Raw genomic sequence first — 23,799 nt, forward strand, 5'->3', positions numbered from 1 at the left:
ACTATGATAAACGTACTTTGGTTGCCGCATTGGCCCAGTTGGAGTGTAATCATCTCACACGGCATTTTTGTTAATGTATTCCAATACAAATTTTTACAAACTATTATTTATCATGCATGAAAGCTTTCAATAATTATTTTTAAATGGTATTGATTGCTTCCGAACTGGCAGTTTATTTTGTTTTCAATGTCAAATAATTTAAAAAACAAAACATTCTGATTGGTTTATCTCTATGTACCAACTTAAAGACTAAATGTCATTCACGTCGACCAACATAAATTTTAAAATCGTAGTCGCGGTAACAAAACTAATGTTTTGTCAATAAAACTAGACTTCTGAACGATTAAAAATGTCTATTATAAAAGAAATTCCTACAAGAAACGAAGAATTGCTTAAAAAGGAAGAGTACAGAGGAAATTCCGTCCTTGATGAACTGTGCAAGGGTCCAAGGTATATCCCTTACATTTTTTCAATAACCTACTTATACCCCATAACGATTAATATATGAGAGTTTTAAATGTAAAAATATTGTAGGATGACAAAAGAGTACCTTTTAAAACACTGCAAAGAGCAAAAATTGTACAGAACACCCTATTTAAATGATGTCTTGTATTTACATTTCAAAGGCTTTTCGTACATAGAGAATTTAGAAGAGTATACGGGATTAAGATGCTTATGGCTCGAAAATAATGGTATTAAACAAATAAGTGGGCTAGATAACCAAACAGAGTTAAGAAGTATTTTTCTACATTATAATCTAATTAAGAAAATAGAAAATCTAGAATCATGTGCTCTACTTGATACAATAAATATTTCTTATAACCAAATCAAGAAAATCGAAAATCTAGGTAGGTAATAACCTATTGATTTTAATAATCTTAAAATAGAGTAGATATATTCGTATATCCACACTGTATTATTTTTATTTGTTTTTATTATCCCGGGTTTTTATTAGTCTAGGCGCCAGAGGGGCCACCGTGTCCTTTACAATTCTGATGGACAAACTCTACGGTTTCTTATGGATTTTTGGCTGCTGATAACGAATTTCGAGGGTGGATTTCGATCCGAGTGGTCAAAATTGTTATAAACAATTTAATTGTTTATAAATTGTTTATAAGGCTCTGGCTCATAAACTAAAAGAGACAAAAAAATGTTTTAAATAAAATTTGTTCCTTAATAAAAAACGAAGAAAAAACGTTTACTTAACTTAAATCCAACAATTAGAACTCAAGATATTGTAAAATTAGTGCACAGTGCAAATGGCAAAATAAGTATTTTTCGAAGCTTTATCGATCGTAACTCAGCTTCTACGCATGTAAATGAGCCTTAGGTCTTATTTTAAAGCTTAATTAAGGGGCTTCGAAACAAAGTTTGTTAAATTACTTATCTTCATTTGTTTTAAAGTTATACCCGTTTGAAATTATAATTTTCTTAAACAAATTGTACATTAATTTGTTTATAAGGGTTTCAAGCAAATTTGAGCTATAAACATTTATACTCTAATTAACAATAATGATAGAAGTACTCAAAAGGAACAATATAAGCTTATGAAAATATTCGTAAGTTTATTTTTAGCCAAGATGTCGATAATTTAATGGCGCGCTATGAGGCGCAAGATCAGTTCACAGTCAAGTAAATATTTTTCGACGCTTTATCGATCGTAACTCGGCTTCTACGCTTTGACATGAGCTTTTCATGGTCTCATTTTAAAGCTTAATTAATAGATTTCCAAACAAAGTTTGCAATCCAATTGCATATAAAACGAGCATTTTATGTGGTGTACACACAATTAAAGTGCCTCGAAGATACTGCAAAAGAAATCCAAATTTTAATGCCTTCCAGATCAGATTTAGTACCACCATGTGTCTGTAAAAATTGTTCTAAGAACTTATGCAGATGTAAAAAAGCTGAGATTCCCTGTAATATCTCGATGCAGATGTATGAAAGAAAATGTCTGTAAAAATAGTAATAATAAATAATATCAACTCACTTTTTAGTTGTATTTCTGAAGTATTAGTTTTTAATGTTTTTTTTTCTCATTTAGTACAAAAAATAGAAGACAAAGTAAATAGAATGAAAGGTGATACGAGGTACAGTATGATGATTTAATTATAAAAATTGTATGACAAAATTTTATTAGGATCTTCAAAAATGAAAAATGAAGATAACGTATATATACAATATATACATAGAAATTATAATTTGCATCGAGAAGTTAGCGCGTGAACCTTTACGCTGTGAGCCAATCTTGCGCCTCATAGCGCGCCATTAAAATATCGACATCTTGGCCAAAAATAAATTTACGAACATTTTCATAAGCTCAAATGTTCCTTTTGAGTCCTTCTATCATTATTGTTAATTAAAGTATAAATGTTTATAGCTCAAATTTGCTTGAAACCCTTATGAACAAATTAATGTACAATTTCTTTAAGAAAATTATAACTTCAAACAAGTATAACTTTAAAGCAAATGAAGATCAAGTCATTTATCAAACTTTGTTTGAAAGCCTATTAATTAAGCTTTCAAATGAGACCTTCTAAGGCTCATTTTCTTGCGCAGAAGCCGAGTTACTATATATCGATAAAGCTTCGAAAAATACTTATTTTGTAATTTGCAATTTGCATTGTGCACTAATTGTACAATATCTTAAGTTCTAATTGTTGTATTTAAGTTTAGTAAACGTTTTTTCCTTCGTTTTTCATTAAGGAACAAATTTTATTTGAAACATTTTTTTATCTCTTTTAGTTTATGAGCCAGAGCTTTATAAACAATTTATAAACAATTAAATTGTTTATAACAATTTTTTGACCACTCGGATCGAAATCCACCCTCGAAATTCGTAATCAGCAACCAAAAATTAATAAGAAACCGTTGAGTTTGTCCATAAGAATTGAAAAGGACACGGTTACCTCTATTTGGCGCCTAGACTATTCGCGGTGTGCAAGTACTTGGAAAGGGAAACGAGAAACGACCGTGCGCGAGTCGCGGAGAAATATTCCAACTATCTTAAATAATTCATATTGTCAATTGAAATTGTCAAATTGACGTATATTTCATACCTTCTGTCATTGACGCAGAAAAATTATATATTGCTCCACAATATTGATATGATATGCAATTATTATATAAAGGTAAATTTAATTAATTGTATTTTGCTTGCAGTACTGCATTTTAATAACTGATTTTATTTACTACATACAATTGTTTACGTTTGCTAAACATAACCTGCATCTTATTTTTTCTTCTTAAAATTTTTTTGGACTATGGTCTTGACAATTATCCAGCAACCAGGACTAATATAATTGGCCAATATAATTAAAAGTGCGAATAAAAGTACAAAGCGTAGAAATAGAGGTCGCTTTGCCGAACTTGCACGGTCCCAATATAGCGTTTTCTGCCTTCCGATCCTAGTTTCGAGCTTCGTCGGTCGTTCCATTCGCCAGGGTAAAGGTTCCTTTCCGACATTGCCTTCTGAATGCCGCCTAGCCAGGATTGTTTCGGCCTTCTTCTCTTCCTTCTTTCCTTTGTCATCCATTTTAAAATTTGTTTTGGCAAACCAACAAATCAGGCAAAGATCAGGAGTTCAAGACATCATCGAAAGAATCACGACGCTTAAGTGGAACTGGGCAGGGCACTAAGAATACAAGATGGACCGTGGACAAGACGAATCATGGAATGGAGGCACATAAACTATAAAAGAAGCCGAGGACGACCACCGGCTAGATGGACCGGCGACATAAAAAGAGTGTGAGAAACTGGCTACAAGGGGCTCAGTGTAGTGAACACTGGAAAGAACTGAGGGAGGGCTATGTCCAGCAGTAGACGCGATTGGCTGATTGGTGAATATAATTTAGAAATCAACCACAAAATGCGTAATTAAAATTATTTAGTTTGATCTTTTGATTTCCAGCTCTGAAATATTTTTTTAATAAAAACCGATTTTGAATTTTTTTTTAGATTGTATTAAATCCTTACATACACTAAATATGTCACATAATTTTGTCGAAAAACTAGAAGATTTTGAACATCTGGAGAAGCTATTGGAACTTTCAGTACTTGATCTATCAAATAATCATGTCGACGATCCTTTAATTGTAGAGGTTGTTGGTAGAATGCCAGGTTTGCGAGTTTTGAATCTGATGGGAAATCCAGTAATAAGAAAAATTCCGGCTTACCGAAAAACGATGATTCTTGCTTGCGTAGGTTTGCTATTTAAAATATATAGGTATACGATTTTTACCGTAATTTTACCTTACAATAATACTATAAGTAAAGTATGTAATGATATTTTTCTTTATTTAAAACAAAAAGCCACATCCTCCCGAAGGATATTAGCGACGTAGCGATTACAGTATTATTTAAATGCGATTAACAGTAGTTACATGATTAAATATTATACTAAAAATACACACAACGCAAAATTCTAAGGATATTTTAATAATTTGACAATACCAATGACATAAATTTCATGACCATATAAATTTGCTTGTAATATAATTATTGTTGATACAGACACTCACTTCTTAACAAAAAAAAATTGTAAAACTGATAGCAATACGTGTTAGAGAAAGTTTTTTATAAGGGACAAAAAATCGACATTTTTATGTTTTGTTCATTTTTAATTTTAGTGACTTTATACCATTCTTGCTTAATAGGTGAGTTAAAGATATTGTCTTTTTACCATGCAACGACAACATCTAACGTTGGACGAGATGAATAGAGCCGTGGGCCTCCTTCAAGCTGGTATGCGACCAACTCAAGTTGCTGACCAGCTGGGTGTCTCACAGAGCGTCGTAAGTCGTTTGTGGCGTCGGTTTAGAGACACTGGCAGTCCAGCCGAGCAGCATACAGGACGTGGTCTCTCTACAACCGTCGCTCAAGACCGATATTTAATTTTAAATGCCAGAAGGCAGCCAACAATCCCTGCACCCGAGCTGGTTAATGAATTACAGCTTGCACATAATGTAACAATTAGCCGCAGTACTGTGCGGAATCGTCTCCATGAAGCCAATCTTCGTAGTCGGCGACCACTGAGATGTCCACCTCTATCTAGAGGCAATCGCGCTGCAAGATTAACCTGGTGTCAAGAGTTTCAGAATTGGACTGACAATGACTTGGCCACAGTTTTGTTTAGTGACGATAGTCCTGTCGCCAGGGGGGGTACAACGGCCTCGTTAATTCAGATGGACTTACCCAAGTTTTTTTTATGTATTTTGACCCGTAGAACACGAATTTTTTGGGTAACAGTTGATCCGGATGTCGATAAGATTGTTATAGACCAAGAACTTGAGGAATCAAATAACAGCGATTTTTGGCAAAACAAAACAATATTTTGTATTTTTTGGGTAATTTTAAGCAAAAAATATTTCTACAAGTTTTTTAGTAGGATGCACAGTTTTCGAGATAAACGCGGTTGAACTTTCAAAAAATCGAAAAACTGCAATTTTTAAACCCGAATAACTTTTGATTAAAAAGTAAAATAGCAATTCTGCTTAGCGCCTTTGAAAGTTCAAGTCAAATTATGTCGGTTTTGATTATTTGCATTGCTAAAAATTTATTGTGTTATTGTTAAACAAAGCTACAAACAACTAGTGCGTGAGTGATGTTTCTATGATTTCTCATTTAAAATCGAACGAGTAGGTAGAATAGGTACTAGTGCAATCAAGACTATTTCTACGTTACATGCGTTAAAACGCATGTAAAAGCACGGGAAACCCTACGTATTTATAGCTTTGTTAAACAATAAAAAAATAAATTTTTACCAATGCAAATAATCAAAACCGATATAATTTGACTTAAACTTTCAAATGCGGTAAGCAGACTTGCTATTTTATTTTTTAATCAAAAGTTATTCGGGTTCAAAAATTGCAATTTTTCGATTTTTTGAAAGTTCAACCGCGTTTATCTCGAAAACTGTGCATCCTACGAAAAAACTTGTAGAAATATTTTTTACTTAAAATGGCCCAAAAAATACAAAATATTGTTTTGTTTTGCCAAAAATCGCTGTTTTTTGATTCCTCAAGTTCTTGGTCTATAACAATCTTATCGACATCCGGATCAACTGTTACCCAAAAAATTCGTGTTCTACGGGTCAAAATACATAAAAAAAACTTGAGTAAGTCCATCTGAATTAACGAGGCCGTTGTACCCCCCCCTGGCGACAGGACTACGAGTCTAGATATGGATTTCATCCAGATTCTCGTCGGACAAGAGTTTGAAGACGACCCGGAAATGGAGAACGATTACGACATCTTCAAGAAGTGTATGCATACAGAGGTGGTACATTAATGGTATGGGCAGAATCATGATTTACGGAAGGACTGACCTCATTTTCCCACGTGGCTTTCTCAGAAGTCAGCAATATTTGGACACTATTCTTGAACCTGTTGTGCGCCCGTTTGCTGCTGCTGTTGGAGAAAATTTTTACTTTATGCATGATAATGCTCGTCCACATGTTGCGCATATTGTAACAAACTGGTTGGATAACGAGGATATTGATGTATTGCCGTGGCCAGCACAATCACCGGACTTGAATCCCATTGAGCATGTATGGGGCATGCTCCAACGAAGAATTACTCCACATATGGGCAATATCTACAATGAGTTTCAATTTAAAGAGCTTCTGAGAGAACAATGGACACAACTACCTCAAGCAGACATTAACAATGTGATTCGGAGCATGAACAGTAGATGTAGAGCTGTCATAAACCAACGTGGTGGCCATACTTTATTTTAAGTTTATATTTCGTATTTTTGACATTTTATGGTGGTATGTGAAACATGGGTGATTTGCAATATATATTTTTTTGCTCCAATTTTCTGTTTTTTTTTTGCAATTCATGGTTTTTGACATATTAAACAACAATTTAAACTACAAATTTTGTATTACTTTTTTTAAGTTGATTACAGATAAACAAAATACGTCTATTTATAAAAATATCCCTAGACTTTTGCGTTGTGTGTACGAGATCCCTTTTAAAAGGCATATTTAAAATTTCCTAAATAAGGGTTACAATAAATCACAGAACGTTTTTGGATTAAAAAATCCATCATCAGTGTCACTAAAAGCCAAAAAATAGCATGCTTGAGCCACCAAAATGTTTTGGGTAAAAACCCTTTAAATGTTGAAAATTGTTGTGTTATACTTAGTGTGACCAACTCCAATTCGGTCGAATTCGGGACAAGACCGAAAAAAATACCTAAAATTCGGGACTTTTTAAAGAAAATCGGGCCATTTTTTTAATATAGAACGTTAGTCTCATCATTTTATTGATTGTTTATGCATCGCGATGTTTTCCCTTAAATAGGCAGGATTGTTGATTTTTGTTTCAGAGTTGTGACTGCATAGCTTCACTGAGGATGCATAGATGCTGAAATAGCTATATGGAGATGGTGATCTAACTCTCAATCAAATAAAAACAAAAACTGCCTTTATCTTTTTCATCTTTACTCAGATTTGAGTACCTGAAACTGTCTTTCGGTCCTTTTCCTAGACGAAAAGAAGGTAAATACGTGGCTAGTGCCTTTATTTGCTTTCTTCTATATTCGTCGTCTCTTGTGCTTATATATTGTAAAAGCCGATACAGGATGCGGCCAGAAAGCAGTTTCTTAACGAAAAGTCTTGGATTTAAAATATTGTTTATTATTTTTATTTCAATTATTCTAATTGTATAAAAGTAGTAAACTTTGTATCTAGGGCTTTTCGTCTTCCTCGTATTACGAGAGATGTCGCTGTTTTGCGTCTCAAAAGGTGGAAACATTGCATCGCGATGTTTTCCCTTAAATAGGCAGGATATTGTTGATATTTGTTTCAGAGTTGTGACTGCATAGCTTCACTGAGGATGCATAGATGCTGAAATAGCTATATGGAAATGGTGGTCCAACTCTGAATCAAATAAAAACAAAAACTGCCTTTATCTTGATTATTTAACATTTTTATTTTGACATTGTTGATGGAATTAAACCACAATTGGTTGTACCTAATGATAATTACATTTTTGTTAGTTTTTGACGTTTTAGGGTACTGGTACTGGTATTAGTAAAAAATCATACTCTAGAAATTGTCGACTTTTTTTCATCCCAAAAATTTGATGTGAATTCTTAGAAGAATACGTACTCAAAATGTGAAAATAGAATTTTACCAAAATGTTGAAAATTCGGATGACCCGGAAGCCTTGTTCGGGACGCCGGAACACAACCTCGTAATGCGGGCCATGTCCCGGATTTTTCGGACTAGTTGGTCACACTCGGATACTACATAGGTATTGTTAATAATACTTAGTGATGTTGCAAATATTCCTGGATACTACCTAGTGCAACACAGGACTCTTCCCACGTGGTTGGACTTTAACGATTGAAACCTGACATATTGGAGTTAAATGGCCAATGACTCCAATACGTGACGTTTCAATCCTTAAAGTCCAACCACGTGGGAAGGGCCCTGTCTTACCCTGGGTAATACCCAAGAATATTTGCAACATCACTACAGTCGTAAAAATTAAAGAATACCCATGAACGATCACATCAATCACATATTATTCAGATTATTAATAATATATCTCTCTCGTTTGTTATTTATGAAAAAAAAAAACAGCAAATACAAAATATGTAATTGATGTAATCGTTCATGGGTATTTTTTCATTTTTCCGGCTGTAAGTATTATTAAAAAGATGTAGTATTTTTCACAACAATTTTCAACATTTAAAGGGTTTTTACCCAAAACATTTTGGTGGCTCAGGCATACTTTTTTTGGCTTTTAGTAACACTGATGATGGATTTTTTTAATCCGAAAACATTCTGTGATTTAATATAACCCTTATTTAGGGAATTTTAAATAAACCTTTTACAAAGGATCTCATATTTTTGTGATTTATGGTGTACAGCCAGCTACAGGAATTTTATTTACCTCGGGGATTTTTTAAAATTTTATATAACATATCGACCGTTAAGTACCAATACCTTCTATCTAACGACAAGTAAATTTTACAGGAGAAGCAAAAAACTTATTTAATTTTGCTCTGCCAATCAGAATAATTTAATATATGGACTTTCTACTTTTTTATGTATAAGATTATCGTACCTCACATATTTGATTTTGAAAGAGCTTTTGAAAAAGACAGTTTGTCAGTTAGGAGGTATTGTTTTTCTCTGTTACTTGAAATATATGTGTTTAATGGAAGATAGGAGGTCTTAAATGTAATTAAAAAATGAATTAAACTCAAAAAACTTTATTATTATTATTAATGATATCAACACATTAAGACTTCTGAGATAGTGAGTCATAGAATGTATGACAGTCTTGCGGTAACACAGTTTTCAATTGTTGTAAATGAGAGTACTTCGTAGAACTAATAGGTAGCACTTTGTCATGCAAGGGAGTATAAATCGGTTCAGGAATAATTTTAGGTCTTATGGGCAACTCACTCCACTCATCATCAAAGTTTAGTTTATATTGTATTTTTCCATCTATGGTATACAGTAAAGCCCTCAGATCTGTTACAACAGGATCTCCTACTTTACGACCTGGCCTAATGGAAGTGTATCGCCATGTGTCCTCATTTGCGTAATTTTTAAAAAATTGATAGTCAACCAATTTCACTTCATACGGAAATGGCTTACTTCTTGCTTCCTTAGTAGCAGAAGCATAATCGCTCGGAAGATGAATCTCACGATGCTTCAATTTAGTCTCGATAGCGCTGTGGACCGAGTCACACTCCATTTGAGTGTGACCCGGTTCTAAAAACTTTTGGGTTATAACTATCTGATATTTTACAGAAAAGGCAGATAATGCGTTAGACAAAATGTTATTCCGATTTTGGTATGTGCAGCCATCTGAAAATATTACTATAGGTAACCTGTTGGCGAGACAGTGTTGTGACAAGTAATCTAAAAGGAAGTTAACAAATGTGCTTGCTGTCAAGTCACTGGCAGTTTCGTCAAACCAATAGCATGTTGCATGATGAGTGACCAAATTGTAGACCGTATAGTTGTGACAACTTAACTTCGTTTTGAAGTAGAGGGCACTTGCAGTCAGATAAGGACACACTTTGACAGCTTCAAGATCCATTGTAAGAAGATTAAATTCACCAGCTTGTGCTTTTTCCTTGTCATGTTCTTTCTCGGCTCTTGCTCTTGATTTACGTTGAATATGATCTTTATATTTTTCGTCTGAAATATTTCCTTCTTTATAACTGACACAGATGTCACACATATCCTTTTTTAAGGTATAAATAGAAAGATTTTAATCTTTAAATATCTTGTCAAAAGTATGTCTGCTTGCACTCTCTTCGTTATTATTTGAGCACCATATTTTATAGGAATTATAGAGTTCTGTTTTATTTCGGTAATATGGCTCGATGAATAATTTTCTCGAATTTTTTCTATTATAATGAGAGGGAAGTGTTGGGATATTTTTAAAAAATTCACGTAGCATCTGGATTCTTGTCGCCGTTCCTCTTGGCACAACTCGTTTTCGATTGCTATTGGTGACTTCATTACATGGAAGTGTTTTATGAACTGACTTCTTGACCCAAGATTGTACAGTAAAAGAACCTAGGGAAAATGTATTTAAAAAGGATGTCTTGCAAACTCGCAAATTACCCTCAGCTGTAGGCAAAAAATACTGGAAAGTACCTTCCCGTCTTGTCTCACACCCTACAGTTTTTCTAGCAGTAGTTTGTCGGGAGACTAATCCATTTATATAAATCTTCCTTTGTTCCCAATTTAAGTTTGTCCAAAAATTATTAAATATATCTTGTCGCATCTCCACGGTCAGTTTTTCACAATTCCTGACTTTACTTGTTGTACATTTTTTAGACTTGCATGCTTCACCCAGTTTGCGAGCGCTTCGGGGAGTATTGTGTAACATTTTTCCCTCTTTCGGATTTGTATAACCTAAGTAATCTTTGCCAAGCATTCTTAACTCTTTGTTACGATTTTTTTTCCAAGTCTTACTATCTGGTTTAATTTTTCTTTTTCGTTCTTCATTGATTTCTCCGAAATAAACCTGTCTTGGCACCAGCTCAGAATCCGGCACACTATTTTCTTCAGACACCCTATCTTCGCTCTCAGTCTCCGATGAATCAGACTCTGGGTTATAGGAACTTTCACTGGGTGAAAAATCGTGAGCTGAAGATGTACTTGGAGTCGATGCTCTCTCTGTAATTACATTTTCAGTATGAAGTTCCTCGTTTAACTGTTGGAAGTGGGAGTCTTCTAAATTGTTGGAGAAAAACACATTTTGATAGGAACGATTACTTTCTTGATTGTCAGACAAGGCAAGACTACCAACTTGTTGGCTTGTACTAATAGGAGGAGTAATATTTTCATTTGTCTCCGGAATGTAGGAACTTCCATCTGGTAACAGTACACTGTGGATCAATGTCGTAGTTTCATGAATTAAGTTTACACAGTGTTCGTCTTGGCTCAGATTTTTAGATTGTGATCTTGTGGGCTCTAAACCTTCAGAAATAATAACGCTAGTAGTAGACTCACTTGTGCAGCCATAAGGAATGTTTTCATCAAGTTTCAAAGCCAATCCTAATATTTCAGCTGCCCGTGTTTTCCTACGTCGATCTTGATTGATATTCATCTGTAAAAAAATTTGCATTTAGGTACTACTTTGAGATTTTACTTGAAAATTCAATGCTTTAAACATTGCTTGTTACGTAAATATAACTATTAGGGGATCGAAAATAATCTTTATTATAATTTATCATATAAAAGCAAAATGTTTTGTTTCCAATGTTAGTTAAAACGTACTTTAATATTAATAGCTGCATTTTTCTGTTCTTAAACAGCTTTTCATTATGACAAAATATCCGATATGCCCGTTTTTTGCGCCGCCTATGTACTACGAACACCTTAAGTAATTTTAATTATTTTTGTGGAAAGATCTGCTATCTACATTTCAATTTACTAAAACTCCCTTTGGTGGTTGTGTGTACATTTTTAACTATAACTGTATTATAAGCCTTGAATATGTAACTATCATCTTAACTTAAAATTAATTTATAAGAACTTTAACACACAAAAACATGAGTTAAATTGAGGTTAGGTATTTATTTTTTGTACAAAGTCTTACTTAGGCTGTTAATTTTAGTTGTAAAACACTCCTTACCTTTTGATAACACCAGACACACACGTAAATACAATATTGTACGGCAGAAGAACTAAATAAGATACAAAAAACGAATAATACCGGGAAACTGTTGATAGGCGGTACAACTAACAAACAACAACCACAAATGAGTAGATAGAAGGTATTTCTGCTATTCAGTTAGAAGGTATTTCCGGCATAAAAAACGCTGATTAAGGTAGGATATATTTCCATGATGTTATTTTAAATACTTTGAGAATAGATACAGTTAGGATATTTTGTTAGAAGATGCGTAACAAGCTTTGCAGTTAGATGGCGCGATAAACTTATTTTTGAAAAAAATGTAGATAGGAGGTATTGGTACTTAACGGTCGATTAAATACCAACATATATAGTCCTCAATACTTTTCAAAGATTCATAGTATGTACCTCTTCATCTCGATACATAGGTACCTCTTTCCGTCCGATACGTACCTACGTGAGCACTATGGGAGTATTATCGTTTTATAAAGTTTGCACTTTGTTGATCTTGACATACATTTAGCTCTTAGTTGAGGGCCTAGGCCATAATAACAGCGGTTAGCCACGCATATTAGTTTTCTTATATTTTTGGATATGTTGTTTTTGCAGTCTGCCCATGAGACTAAGTAGCAGCATTCTTCCACCGTTTCTAGAGTAGACTTTCTCAGTAAAATTTACTATCTTAATTGGGAAAATAAGCCACAAATTAAAGTTAAAAAATGATTTTATTGATGTTTCGACTCCCATTTCGGATGTCGTTATCGAAGTCTTCGTTGCTTTAAACCAAAACAAAATGCAATCTTTTGAACCAGATTCCTAAAGTTCACTTTTAGTTATTATCGAAAGGCAGCCAGGGCCGGATTTACCACTAGGCCGACAAGGCACTGGCCTAGAGCTCCAAATTTGTTACACATTAAGAGTTTAAAAAATATAAGAGCGATGATGTAACATACCACTTTTAAACATAATCGTGAGAATATATTATTTAGTAATTCTGTTACTTCCTTTACGTTGTACCTGTAGACCGCGTCACAGCGCAGGTAAGACGAATCCCGCTAAGATGTGTTTTTTAAGAAAGCTGTAAGCACTTTCTGTGTATTATTTTAAGTTATATGATCACTTCTTCTTCTTCACGTGCCATATCAGAATTATCCGACGTTGGCGATCACCATTGCGAAGGCTTCTCGATCTTCTGCAATATGGAATAGTTGCCTGCATTTGATATCTGAGTCCATTCACGAATGTTTTTTAACCAAGAAACTTGTTTTCTTCCTACACCTTTACGGCCCTCTATTTTGCCTTTAAGGATCAGTTGTAATATTTTATATCGACTTCCCCTCACTATATGTCCCAGATAAGACATTTTTCGATGTTTAACAGTCTTTAGCAGTTCTCTATCTTTGTTGACCTTCCTTAGTACTTCTTCATTAGTTTTTCTTGCTGTCCAGGGTATCTTCAGCATCCGTCTATGAATCCACATTTCCAATGCTTCAATTCTGTTCATAATCGATACTTTTAGCGTCCACACTTCTGCACTATACAAAAGTACGGACCAAACATAGCACTTGACCATTCTTTGTCTTAGTTGTAAACTGAGATGATTATTGCAAAGAAATGACTTCATTTTCGTAAAAGTGGATCTAGTTGGTCTGTTATCACAGTTCCCAGATATGTCATTTTGTGAACTTTCTCAACTTGGACTCCGTTTAATTGAAGCTTTGAATCGGGATGTGGGTCACGACTAAACACTAAAAATTTGGTTTTGTTTGAGTTTATTTTAATGCCCATTTCCTCTCCTACCTCGTGAATACGATCAAGCAGAATTTGGAGACCTTCAATATTATCTGACAGAATTACTGTATCGTCTGCATATCTTATCACATTAAGTAGTTCTCCGTTGATTTTTATTCCATATGGCTGTCTCTCAAGTGCCTTTTTAAATAACTGGTCCGATTAAACATTAAACAATGTTGGTGACAAAATGCAACCTTGTCTGACGCCTCGTTGTATGGAGATTTCATCGGTGTAGTTATCTCCAATTTTGACCGTAGCAGTTTGATTCCAGTACAAATTTTTAATGACACGAATATCTTTGTCATCTATTCCGATATTTTTCAGTATTTGCATTAATTTTACATGCTGTACTTTATCGAATGCCTTTTCGAAGTCCACGAAACATGCAAATACATCTTTTATTTGATCATGGTATTTTTGTAATAGGATGTTAAGCGCAAAAAGTGCCTCCCTGGTACCCATAGCATTTCTAAAACCAAATTGGGTATCTTCGCATTTGCGTCTAATTCTGTTGTGAAGTATTCTTAGGAAAATCTTAAGAGTGTGGCTCATTAGGCTAATTAATCGATATTCTGAGCATTTTCTCGCATTGTGTTTTTTAGATATTGCGACAAAGATGGATTTGAGCCAATCTGTGGGAATCACTCCGGTGTTATATATTGAATTAAAAAGTCTTACTACTACTTTTATGTTATCATCCTTTATTAGTTTCAGCAACTCAGTTGGTGTATCATCTGGACCACAGAGATATGATCACTATTAACTATTATTATTAAAACCGCAGAAAACATTAATAACGGTAATTTTCTATTTATTATTCTCTATCCTTAGCACACTTCTCTTTTATAACCATAGAATATTGTTAATAGTGCCAAAGAACACTAGGGTATAAGTTTTTATTAAAATAATCAGCAGCGAAAGACAAGAGTTGGTTGGATATGAGGGGGTTGAGGGGGGCGGGAGATCAAGGCGTAGTGCGCCAGAAATATTAATGCCTAGTCGGGTTCAGCATGTAAATCCGGCCCTGAAGACAGTACTCCTGCTGGTACATCGTTTTGTTCCTAAAAAGTTAGCCGATGTTTAATTAGGTGAAAGGAAGAAGGAAGTAATTAACCCATTTACCAACGGTGGGTATATCAAAATAAAAACCTTCCCATGAATGAATCTTTTGAACCATTATACATTTTTTATTATATTTCGATAACGACCTCCGAAGAGCACTACGTCGAAACGTCAACAAAATTATTTTTTAACTTAAATTGTGGCTTATTATTCAATTAGAATAGTAAATTACAAAAATGGCACAAAGAAATAATTTCAGAACAATATCTCACTAAAATATTTGTTGATGTCTAGACTGCATAATGTTTTGGTTAAAAAAAAACTTCAATAGTTTATAATTACCTACCTTACTTACTTCATCGTGTCCGGACATGTCATTCATAGAATTTCGGCCCAGTATCTACGTCTACGGCTACGTCGTCGGTTCCATCTTTGTTGGCGAGCCACAAATGTTTGAGGGTACACCGATGAGTACAGTTTCTGCATGTAAGAAGATGTTCCATATTCTGTGTTTTCCCACAGTCACAGTTCACATCATCTTGGTCTATTTTCCCCCCATTTTACCATGTTTGATTTTACTGGAGCGACCCCCATTCTTACTCTATGCATAGTTTTACACGTTTTAAAGTCTAGAGACTGGTCGGTCCATTGAACCTGGGGAAGAGAAAAATGCTCAAACGGTTCATCCTGCACTGTTTTAAGGAAGCTTTTCCTTGATTTTAGTCGCTTTCGAGCTATTCGAGCTATGTCTAGGGCTAGGGCATGCTGCTCGTCTGCGACCTGTTTAATTTTCCCTATGTGCTATGCAACGCCTCTGCGTGTTGAGGGTTCTGCAAAACCAGCTCTTTTATATCTATTTGAGGGTGGTGTTTCAAGCACACCGTTACTATCCTGCATGTCTCATTTAGCGCAGTATCAACTTATCAAATGGGACACGCATATGCAGCAGTTGAGAAACACAGTGCCTGTGCCGTTGTTCTTAAGACGTCAGGACAAGCACCCCATTTACTTCCCCTTATCATTCTGAGTATTCTGTTACCAGTTGTTACTTTCCCTTTCGTTTTTATACAATCTTGTCTCTAGGTGAGAGACCAGTCCAGAGTTACTCTGGTCTGGTACTACAGTGTGTTCCGACGAAAATTTGACCCCCGCCCCCAGAAACTCAGAAACCAACAGTTTCTTCACAATTTAAAACAACGCGTCAATTTGTATTGATAGGGTGACGAATTTTCATGCAAAATTCATGCCCCTCAAATGTAACCCCTTACTGCCCCTCATCAACCCCCAGTTTTTTTAATATCCAGTGTAGTCGAGTGGCACATCATTGAAAAGGTAATTTTTTTCTCTACACGACTCTCTATTTTGTTTTTAATTTGCGGAATAACTTTAAAGATAATTTTGGATTTAACTAATTTATAATAAATTTGTTAAGTTTAAAATAATCTTCAAACTTATTACGTAAATTATAAAAATAGAGTGTCGTATAGAGAAAAAAATTACCTTTCAAATGATGTGCCACTCGACCACACTTGCTATTTAAAAAAACTGGGGGTTGATGCGGGTAAGTAGGGGGTTACATTTGAGGGCATGAATTTTACATGAAAATTCGTCCCCCTCCCAATATAAATTGATGTGTTTTTTTAAATTTTGATAAAGCTCTTGGTTTCTGAGTTTCTGGGGGGGGGGGTCAGATTTTCGTTGGAACAGACTGTATACAGGTTGGTCTGTGTGTTATAATGTATTGTCTTTCCGCGCAATTTGGAGATTTCGCTTGGCTTCCTTTGCGCGAAGGTGGAAGACACAGACTTGGGTTGGAGAGGGATTGGGTCTCAAGGAATTTTGCAGGTAGTACGCTGTCATTGTTTTAAAGGCAGTTTCTAGTTTCTCCTCCATTTCTTCAAAACTATTTCCTTGAAAACATTATATTGCGAGATCGTCAGCATAGAGGAAGTGCTTGGTTTAGGTCGGCGTAGGTTGGTCGTTTGTATATATTGAAGAGTATTGTTGCTAAAACACTTACATGTGGGAGGCCGTTCTTTTGAACTCTCCATCTATTTAGTTTGTCCTCCAATATATTTTTTCGGTATAACGAAAAACCGTCTTTTGCAGTAAGGAATATACGACCATACCCAGATGGTGGTCATTGAAAGTGTCGTATAATTTGCGAAGCAATGTTTTGTGCCTTACGGTATCATAAGATGCTGTCAAATCTACGAAAGGATCCCCTGTATACGCTGTGAGCTTCGCTGGTGTCGCTCCTAGTGGATTACTAATTAACTTTCACTGGTAATTTTTAAATTTATTATTTAATTGTTATCGCTTAATATTATATAATATTTACACCGCAAAAAAGTAATTAAATTATAATCGATTTTTTTAAGATTTTGCTAATCATTTTGACGTTCTATTGATAAAATATGAATTTCTTACTTCGGATACTTTCACAATTATCGTGTAGATGGCGGTAAGATTAATATATTAATTTATAATTAGATATTACGGAACATTAAAAAAACTTAAATTCAGTATTTAAAACGTAAGTATATTTAAGGTAAAAATATATAACACAGCTTTGACAAACTAATATTGTTTATAATTAATGTTTTTAATTTTAATTTTAAATTAATCACTTTGACATTTATGTCAAATTTCCAGTAATCGTTTACAGACTTGTCACTACTGGCGTTCGCGAATTTGTAAATATCCCTTCTACGTACGAGCTCACAGCGTATAAGTTTTTCTTCAAAGCCCTCTTCAATATGTTCTGTTATTGCGAGGACTTGCTCGGTGGAAGATTTCCGGGTATGAATCCTCCTTGTTGTGGGATTAGGTGCTTGTTGACATTTTTTTCTATTCTGGCGAGTATGAGTCTCTCATATAGTTTGAAAAATTGACACAATAGCGAAATAGATCTGTAGCTACTGGGATTTTCTGGGTCCTTACCTGGTTTTAATAAGGCTATTACTTTAGATTTTCTCCATGATTTTGGAATTTCGCAGGCTTTACAGCAAGTGTTATAGAGTTGCAAGATCCAGTTTTTTGCTTTTTGGCCTAGATGCTTTATTTGTTCACTGCATATATCATCCACACTTGCAACAATGCAACTTTCGCCTTTTTTAACCTGTTCATACCGTCGTGGAGTTGTTTTAGTGTAAAAGGAGTTCCTATGTGGTTTGTCTCCTGTCTCCTGATTCAATATTATTCTAGTATTTGGGTCCTTATATCGGTTCTTAGTTCTTCCATTCATAAAGAGTTGAATAGCGACTTGGTTTGCTGTAACTTTGCAAGTTGGTTTATGTTCATTTGGATCACCTAAGGCCCCGTAAGCGGGCGTGCAACGCATGCGGCGCACGCGGGCGTAACCCCAAAGGGGCGCCAAACCGAAGGTTTGGTAAATAAGAAATACCTATTTATTTTAAATGAGATAATCATTTTTTATATACAATTTTAATTATTTCATGAACATCTAGAGAAATCTCAAAAATAAAATATTATGTTATTACTGAAAAAAATAATTATTCCCGTCCTGAAATGTTAAACTTACCCAGTCAAAAATATAAATATTACATTTTGTTGTTCCTTCCTAATTTTTTTCTTTGAAGTAGATTTAATTACGCTTGGCATACCATCCAATCGATTTTATGTTGTAAACTAAAGCGACACTCAAAATAGTCAAATAAACATCAAATCACACTCCTTGACGAGTAGAAACATAAATTAAAACCTATAAACGCAACTTAGCAGTTTTACTCCAACAAAAACACAACTTGCTGGATCAAGCAGTTTTACTCGTATAAAGTGAATCTTTTACTCGAATTTATGATAATTACCCTTAAGTAAACAAATACTCTATGAATTATGATTATGTATTTGACTTGAGTATCTTTTCCCTTCTCGTCTGTGCGTTTATTAGGCACAAACATTATTTACTGTTACTGGTGAACGGGTGATTTCCTGCAGTGAAAGGTTTAAAATTTTATTTTATATTGGCGTTAATAATTGTTAAATGTTAAAAAATGCTTTAGTGTTGTTCTGAAGCTATTTCCTTGTGGCATTTTTATAATTACGTATTTTTTATGGGAAATAAGCCACAATTTTACTAAAAAATGAATTTATTAACGTTTCGAAGCCCAAATCGGGTTTCGTTGTCAAAATACAAAATACTATTAAAATAAAACAAACATGTTGTTGCTAAGTAAAAAAATTCTTCTAATAATTTATTTAATCTGACTCATTTATATTGGCAATTCAGACGTATATTATACATTTTAAAGTAGAAGACTTTAAAATGATATCGCCAATATTTATGAGTTGCGTTCCTGGGACGACTTTACTAAAAGATAGTTCATTCGATTACATGAAATCAATCCCAACTCAAGAATATCCGTCGCAAAAAAATCATTGCAGGAACGCAACTCATAAATATTGGCGATATCATTTTAAAGTCTTCTACTTTAAAATGTATAATATACGTCTGAATTGCCAATATAAATGAGTCAGATTAAATAAATTATTAGAAGAATTTTTTTACTTAGCAACAACATGTTTGTTTTATTTTAATAGTATTTTGTATTTTGTATTTTGACAACGAAACCCGATTTGGGCTTCGAAACGTTAATAAATTCATTTTTTAGTAAAATTGTGGCTTATTTCCCATAAAAAATACGTAATTATAAATGCTTTAGTATTACCTTCAGTCGCTCTAACAATACCATTGTAAAAACGTATATATTGAACAATACTGTTATTGAATCTGTGGACTGTATTAAAGACTTAGGTGTTTTGTTTGACAGAAAATTAACTTTTATACCACATATTACAGACATGATTCATAGGAGTATGCGAAATCTTGGATTTATAACACGTAATAGTTCTCAACTGTCACCGAATTGTTTTTTAAGGTTATATGTTTCTTTTATGCGCTCATTGCTGGAATATGCCTCAATTATATGGTCACCTTACTATGATTGTCACATTAGAAATATTGAGTCCGTCCAGAAAACATTTCTTCGTTCTTTGGCATTTCGAGCTCATATCAATATTTGTCAGGGTTTTAACATTAATTATGATCTGGTTAATCAAACATTTAAATTGGATAGCTTGGAAGTAAGAAGGGCTAAATCGGATTTAACAATCATTTATAAAATATTAAATGGTCTATATCATTGCCCAACTATCTTACAAGCTATAAGCCTCAATACTGTTCAAAGACGGGTTTCCCCAATTTTTCGCATACCTTATCATAATACGAACTATTGCTTTTTCTCACCATTGTCACGCACCTTGCGTCTAATTAATCATAATCAAAACAGTCTTGATCCATTTGTGGACAGTCTCCGTGTATTTAAAAGAAGCATACATAATTCAGTAACTGAAGTAAAGTACTAAGTTCCTATAATTTATTAATTATTTATTATTGTTACTAATTTAATTTTGTTGGTTTTTATTGTTGTCATTTTTATTATCTTTTGTTATTTGTCATTTTAGGTTAAAATTGGTTATCTTTACTGTTTACCATAATATTTCATTTTTTTATACATTTTTTGTAAATTGGCTCTGCCGTTTATTGAATAAATTAAATTAAATTAAATTAAATAATTATCACCTACAACTAGGTATTATTGCAATATCCGTTGGGTTTGTTCTGCCCTGATTTTAAACTTTTGTTTTCGTGTAAAAAATATTGGACAATCTTTTTTATTTGTTGTTATTTTAAGTAGTGTGGAAATTAAATTAATTTTAAAAATGGTAAGTATCATAATCATTGCATAGAATAATAATAATTCATTTTAAATAGTTATAATCGGGTTTCCTCTAATAAAATCTACAATTTACAATTTATTAAAAAAAAAAAAGAAAATAATTAAGACATTGTGTCTGCGTAACTTGGAAACATATGGGAAACTTTTTTATTATTAATTTTACGGAAAAAATTTATTCTTCATAAAATGCTTTGTATATAGTCTAAAAATTAAAATGGAACCAAATATAAAATTGTGTCAATCTTATGAGTATCAAAAATATGAATTTCGATCAAGAGTAAGTACCTTATATTTCACAATATCGAAAATTATTATTATGAAAAGTTGTTTGGAATTAATTAAAAACTATGTTTTAATATGCAATTACATCCTTTTAATTGCATTTTATTTCTCAAATTACAGATACCCAACGCCCTTTTCATTTAGTACGAATAATGCGATAACTTTTTTTATTGTTATTGATTAATTAATTAATAATAATAATAAGAGAGTTGTCACATTATTTGTAATAACTGAAAAGGGCTAATTATTAATAATAAAAGACTTATCACATTATTTCTAATAAATGAAAAGGGCCTTGTTGAAAAGTACAAAATTATTGTACGATAAAAAGTTCTTTCTAAAAAACTTTGAATGGTCTAAAATCTAAGATACAACCATCAAATCCCACCAAATTTTTTCAATTTTATATGAGATACATATTATGTAAAAAAATATGAGTTTCGATCAAAAGTAAAGTACCTTTCTAGATCACAATATTTGACGCCTTTAGAACACAAGGGGTATAAGTGACAAAATTTGAGAAAACAATGTTCAAAGTTCTAGTCAAATTTAAAAAATCTAGGTATAGTCGGTTCGCTAAACTAGACACAATTTAACTGGCTAGTGATTTTAGTAGGTAATTTATTTGTTTATTGCCTTGGCAAAATTACTAACTACATATTTAGTAATTAATAACTATTTAGTAATTATTTTTTTGCCAATTTTACCAAATGGGCAAAATTACTTACTAAAATCACTAGTCAGTTGTGAGTTTAGCGAACCGACTATAGAAACTACTTAGCATGTTTTCAATGACATGTCATTTTTGATTGTTATGCTTTTTCTCATGAGCATCTTTCAGTGCGTCACAGTTTTTTGATTTCATTCTAACGCATTAAATTGTATGTGACAGAAAAAAACGCACGTCGGTGATTACATTTTATCGGTGACATTTATAACATTTATTGTTGTTGTCAATAGATGGCGCTATAATCGAAAAAAAATTATTTACGAATTATATAATATATCTCCGAATGTAATCTGTACAATTTGTAAGACTACATAAATCAAAGAAAATACCATTTTATAATAATGCAATAAACACTATTGATTTGTTTTTATGCTAAATTGCAAATAAAATGTGACAACTGTCAGATTGAACTAAAATGCCATGTCACTAAAATGTATATTATCACGGACTTACTTTTTTTTCTATCATTTGTGACGCACTGAAAAATGCTTATGAAAAGAAGCATAGTTTATGTAGAAAGTTTGAAGCCACCATATTTTATAAGTGTTTGGGAGTCTATTTTTGTATTTACAATCTGATTTTCTAAAATTGTCACTTATACCCCTTGTGTTCTAAGGGCCTCATTTCAATTAGAAGGATGTAATTGCATATAGAAACATAGTTTTTAATGCTGAACAACTTTTCGTAATAACTTTTCAATATTGTGAAAACTAAACGTACTTTGCTCTTGACCGAAATTCACATTTTTTGACATACCTCGTATAATATTCATAAAATTTGATATTTGATAGTTGCATTCTGAGTTCTAGACAATGCAGAACTTTTTATGTAGAATAACTTTTTCTCGTAAAAGTAATAATAAAACAGTTTCCCATATGGTTCCTAGTATGTTATGTAGACACCCTGTAGGTATAAAATTTGTTTGAAAACTTTTGAAATGACAAAATATTATTATTTATTTACTTAAATGTATATTTTTAATTTAATATGCAGGGTGCTTCATTAATGTTGCAAAAAAATTTAAGGGGAATGGCGCAAAATGTCGCCTGTCAAATTTTTCAATGTATTCATTTTTTTAGAATCCTGAGAAAACTAATAAGTATTTTTGAATTAAATATTTGCAATTATTAAAAATCATACTAAATTTTCTCTTTTATTTTCACCAATGGAACTTATTAAAATGAACATTATAGAAGTTTTCAGGGACTTTCGGCCTCAGTAATAATGTAGTCTTTCATTCTGCGTTTAAATTGTTCAAAAATATTTATTAGTTTAATATAGTAGATTTAAAGGGCGCTCAAATATGTCCCGCACGCGGGCGCCAATCAGCCTTGCGGGGGCCCTGGATCACCGCTAAGTTTATTTACAGGTTCCATGTTCCATACCATTTTGATACTATGTGTTATGTGTCATGTCCATTTTTTCCAGGGTTTTAATCTACTTTTCCTTTCTGGTTTGATTTAGCTGTTGGAGTAAGACTGCTCCGCAGTCAACCGTTTCTTGGCTAAAAGGGTCAGTGAAATAGAGTGTTTCGTATGTTCTCATTAGATTTTTGGACTCGCTGGATATTCAGGGAATATATTGTTGTCTACAACCCCTGAGGATAACTTTCCTAGACATATTTTTTATTACCTCTACAAACATTTCGTAGGTCTCTACTTTAAAAGCACATATAAAAATTATTGGACTGTCTATTACCTACATCTAATTTCATCGACTAACTACGAGATTATAATATTATACGAAATAGAAAATAGAGATTTTCTCACCTACCTTTTAATAATATTTTGAGATTCATCATTATCACTAAATTATTTGAATATTTTTAGAAACAATTACAATATTTAGATGACCGTCCAGTGTTTCCCAGAGATAGGGCCTGTGCAGAAGCTTGGTAAGTAGGTAATATATTTGCTAAAAATGAACACTAACGATACAAATCTCCAGGTACGTGCTGACTAGAGCAATTTCTTCCGAACGAAATGAACGAGCCGAGCGCGCACAAACAAATGCTCAGGTTATTCAAAGTGTTCTTTGCATTCGCTGCATT

General features: G+C 33.3%; 2 protein-coding genes across 3 annotated transcripts in view; one reads left to right on the forward strand and one right to left on the reverse strand.

Moving 5' to 3' along the window:
• Nucleotides 1–197, reverse strand: part of LOC114324509 (tubulin gamma-1 chain-like) — a 50,554-nt gene extending 50,357 nt beyond the window's left edge. Inside the window, exon 1 of the mRNA XM_028272367.2 lies at nucleotides 17–197. Coding sequence (XP_028128168.1) covers nucleotides 17–65 — 49 coding nt within the window. The 5' untranslated portion in view covers nucleotides 66–197. The remainder of the gene's footprint in view (nucleotides 1–16) is intronic.
• A 61-nt stretch (nucleotides 198–258) lies between these two features.
• The window catches only part of LOC114324515 (dynein axonemal assembly factor 1 homolog), a 67,770-nt gene continuing 44,229 nt past the window's right edge, over nucleotides 259–23,799 (forward strand). For both annotated transcript variants that reach the window (XM_050642749.1, XM_050642750.1), the window contains exons 1-4: nucleotides 259–450; nucleotides 535–848; nucleotides 3,958–4,199; nucleotides 23,579–23,643. In XM_050642749.1, the coding sequence (XP_050498706.1) occupies nucleotides 350–450; nucleotides 535–848; nucleotides 3,958–4,199; nucleotides 23,579–23,643 (722 nt within the window). In that variant the 5' untranslated portion in view covers nucleotides 259–349. The remainder of the gene's footprint in view (nucleotides 451–534; nucleotides 849–3,957; nucleotides 4,200–23,578; nucleotides 23,644–23,799) is intronic.

The sequence above is a fragment of the Diabrotica virgifera genome, chromosome 2 (assembly GCF_917563875.1).
Source record: "Diabrotica virgifera virgifera chromosome 2, PGI_DIABVI_V3a".
Lineage (NCBI taxonomy): Eukaryota > Metazoa > Arthropoda > Insecta > Coleoptera > Chrysomelidae > Diabrotica > Diabrotica virgifera.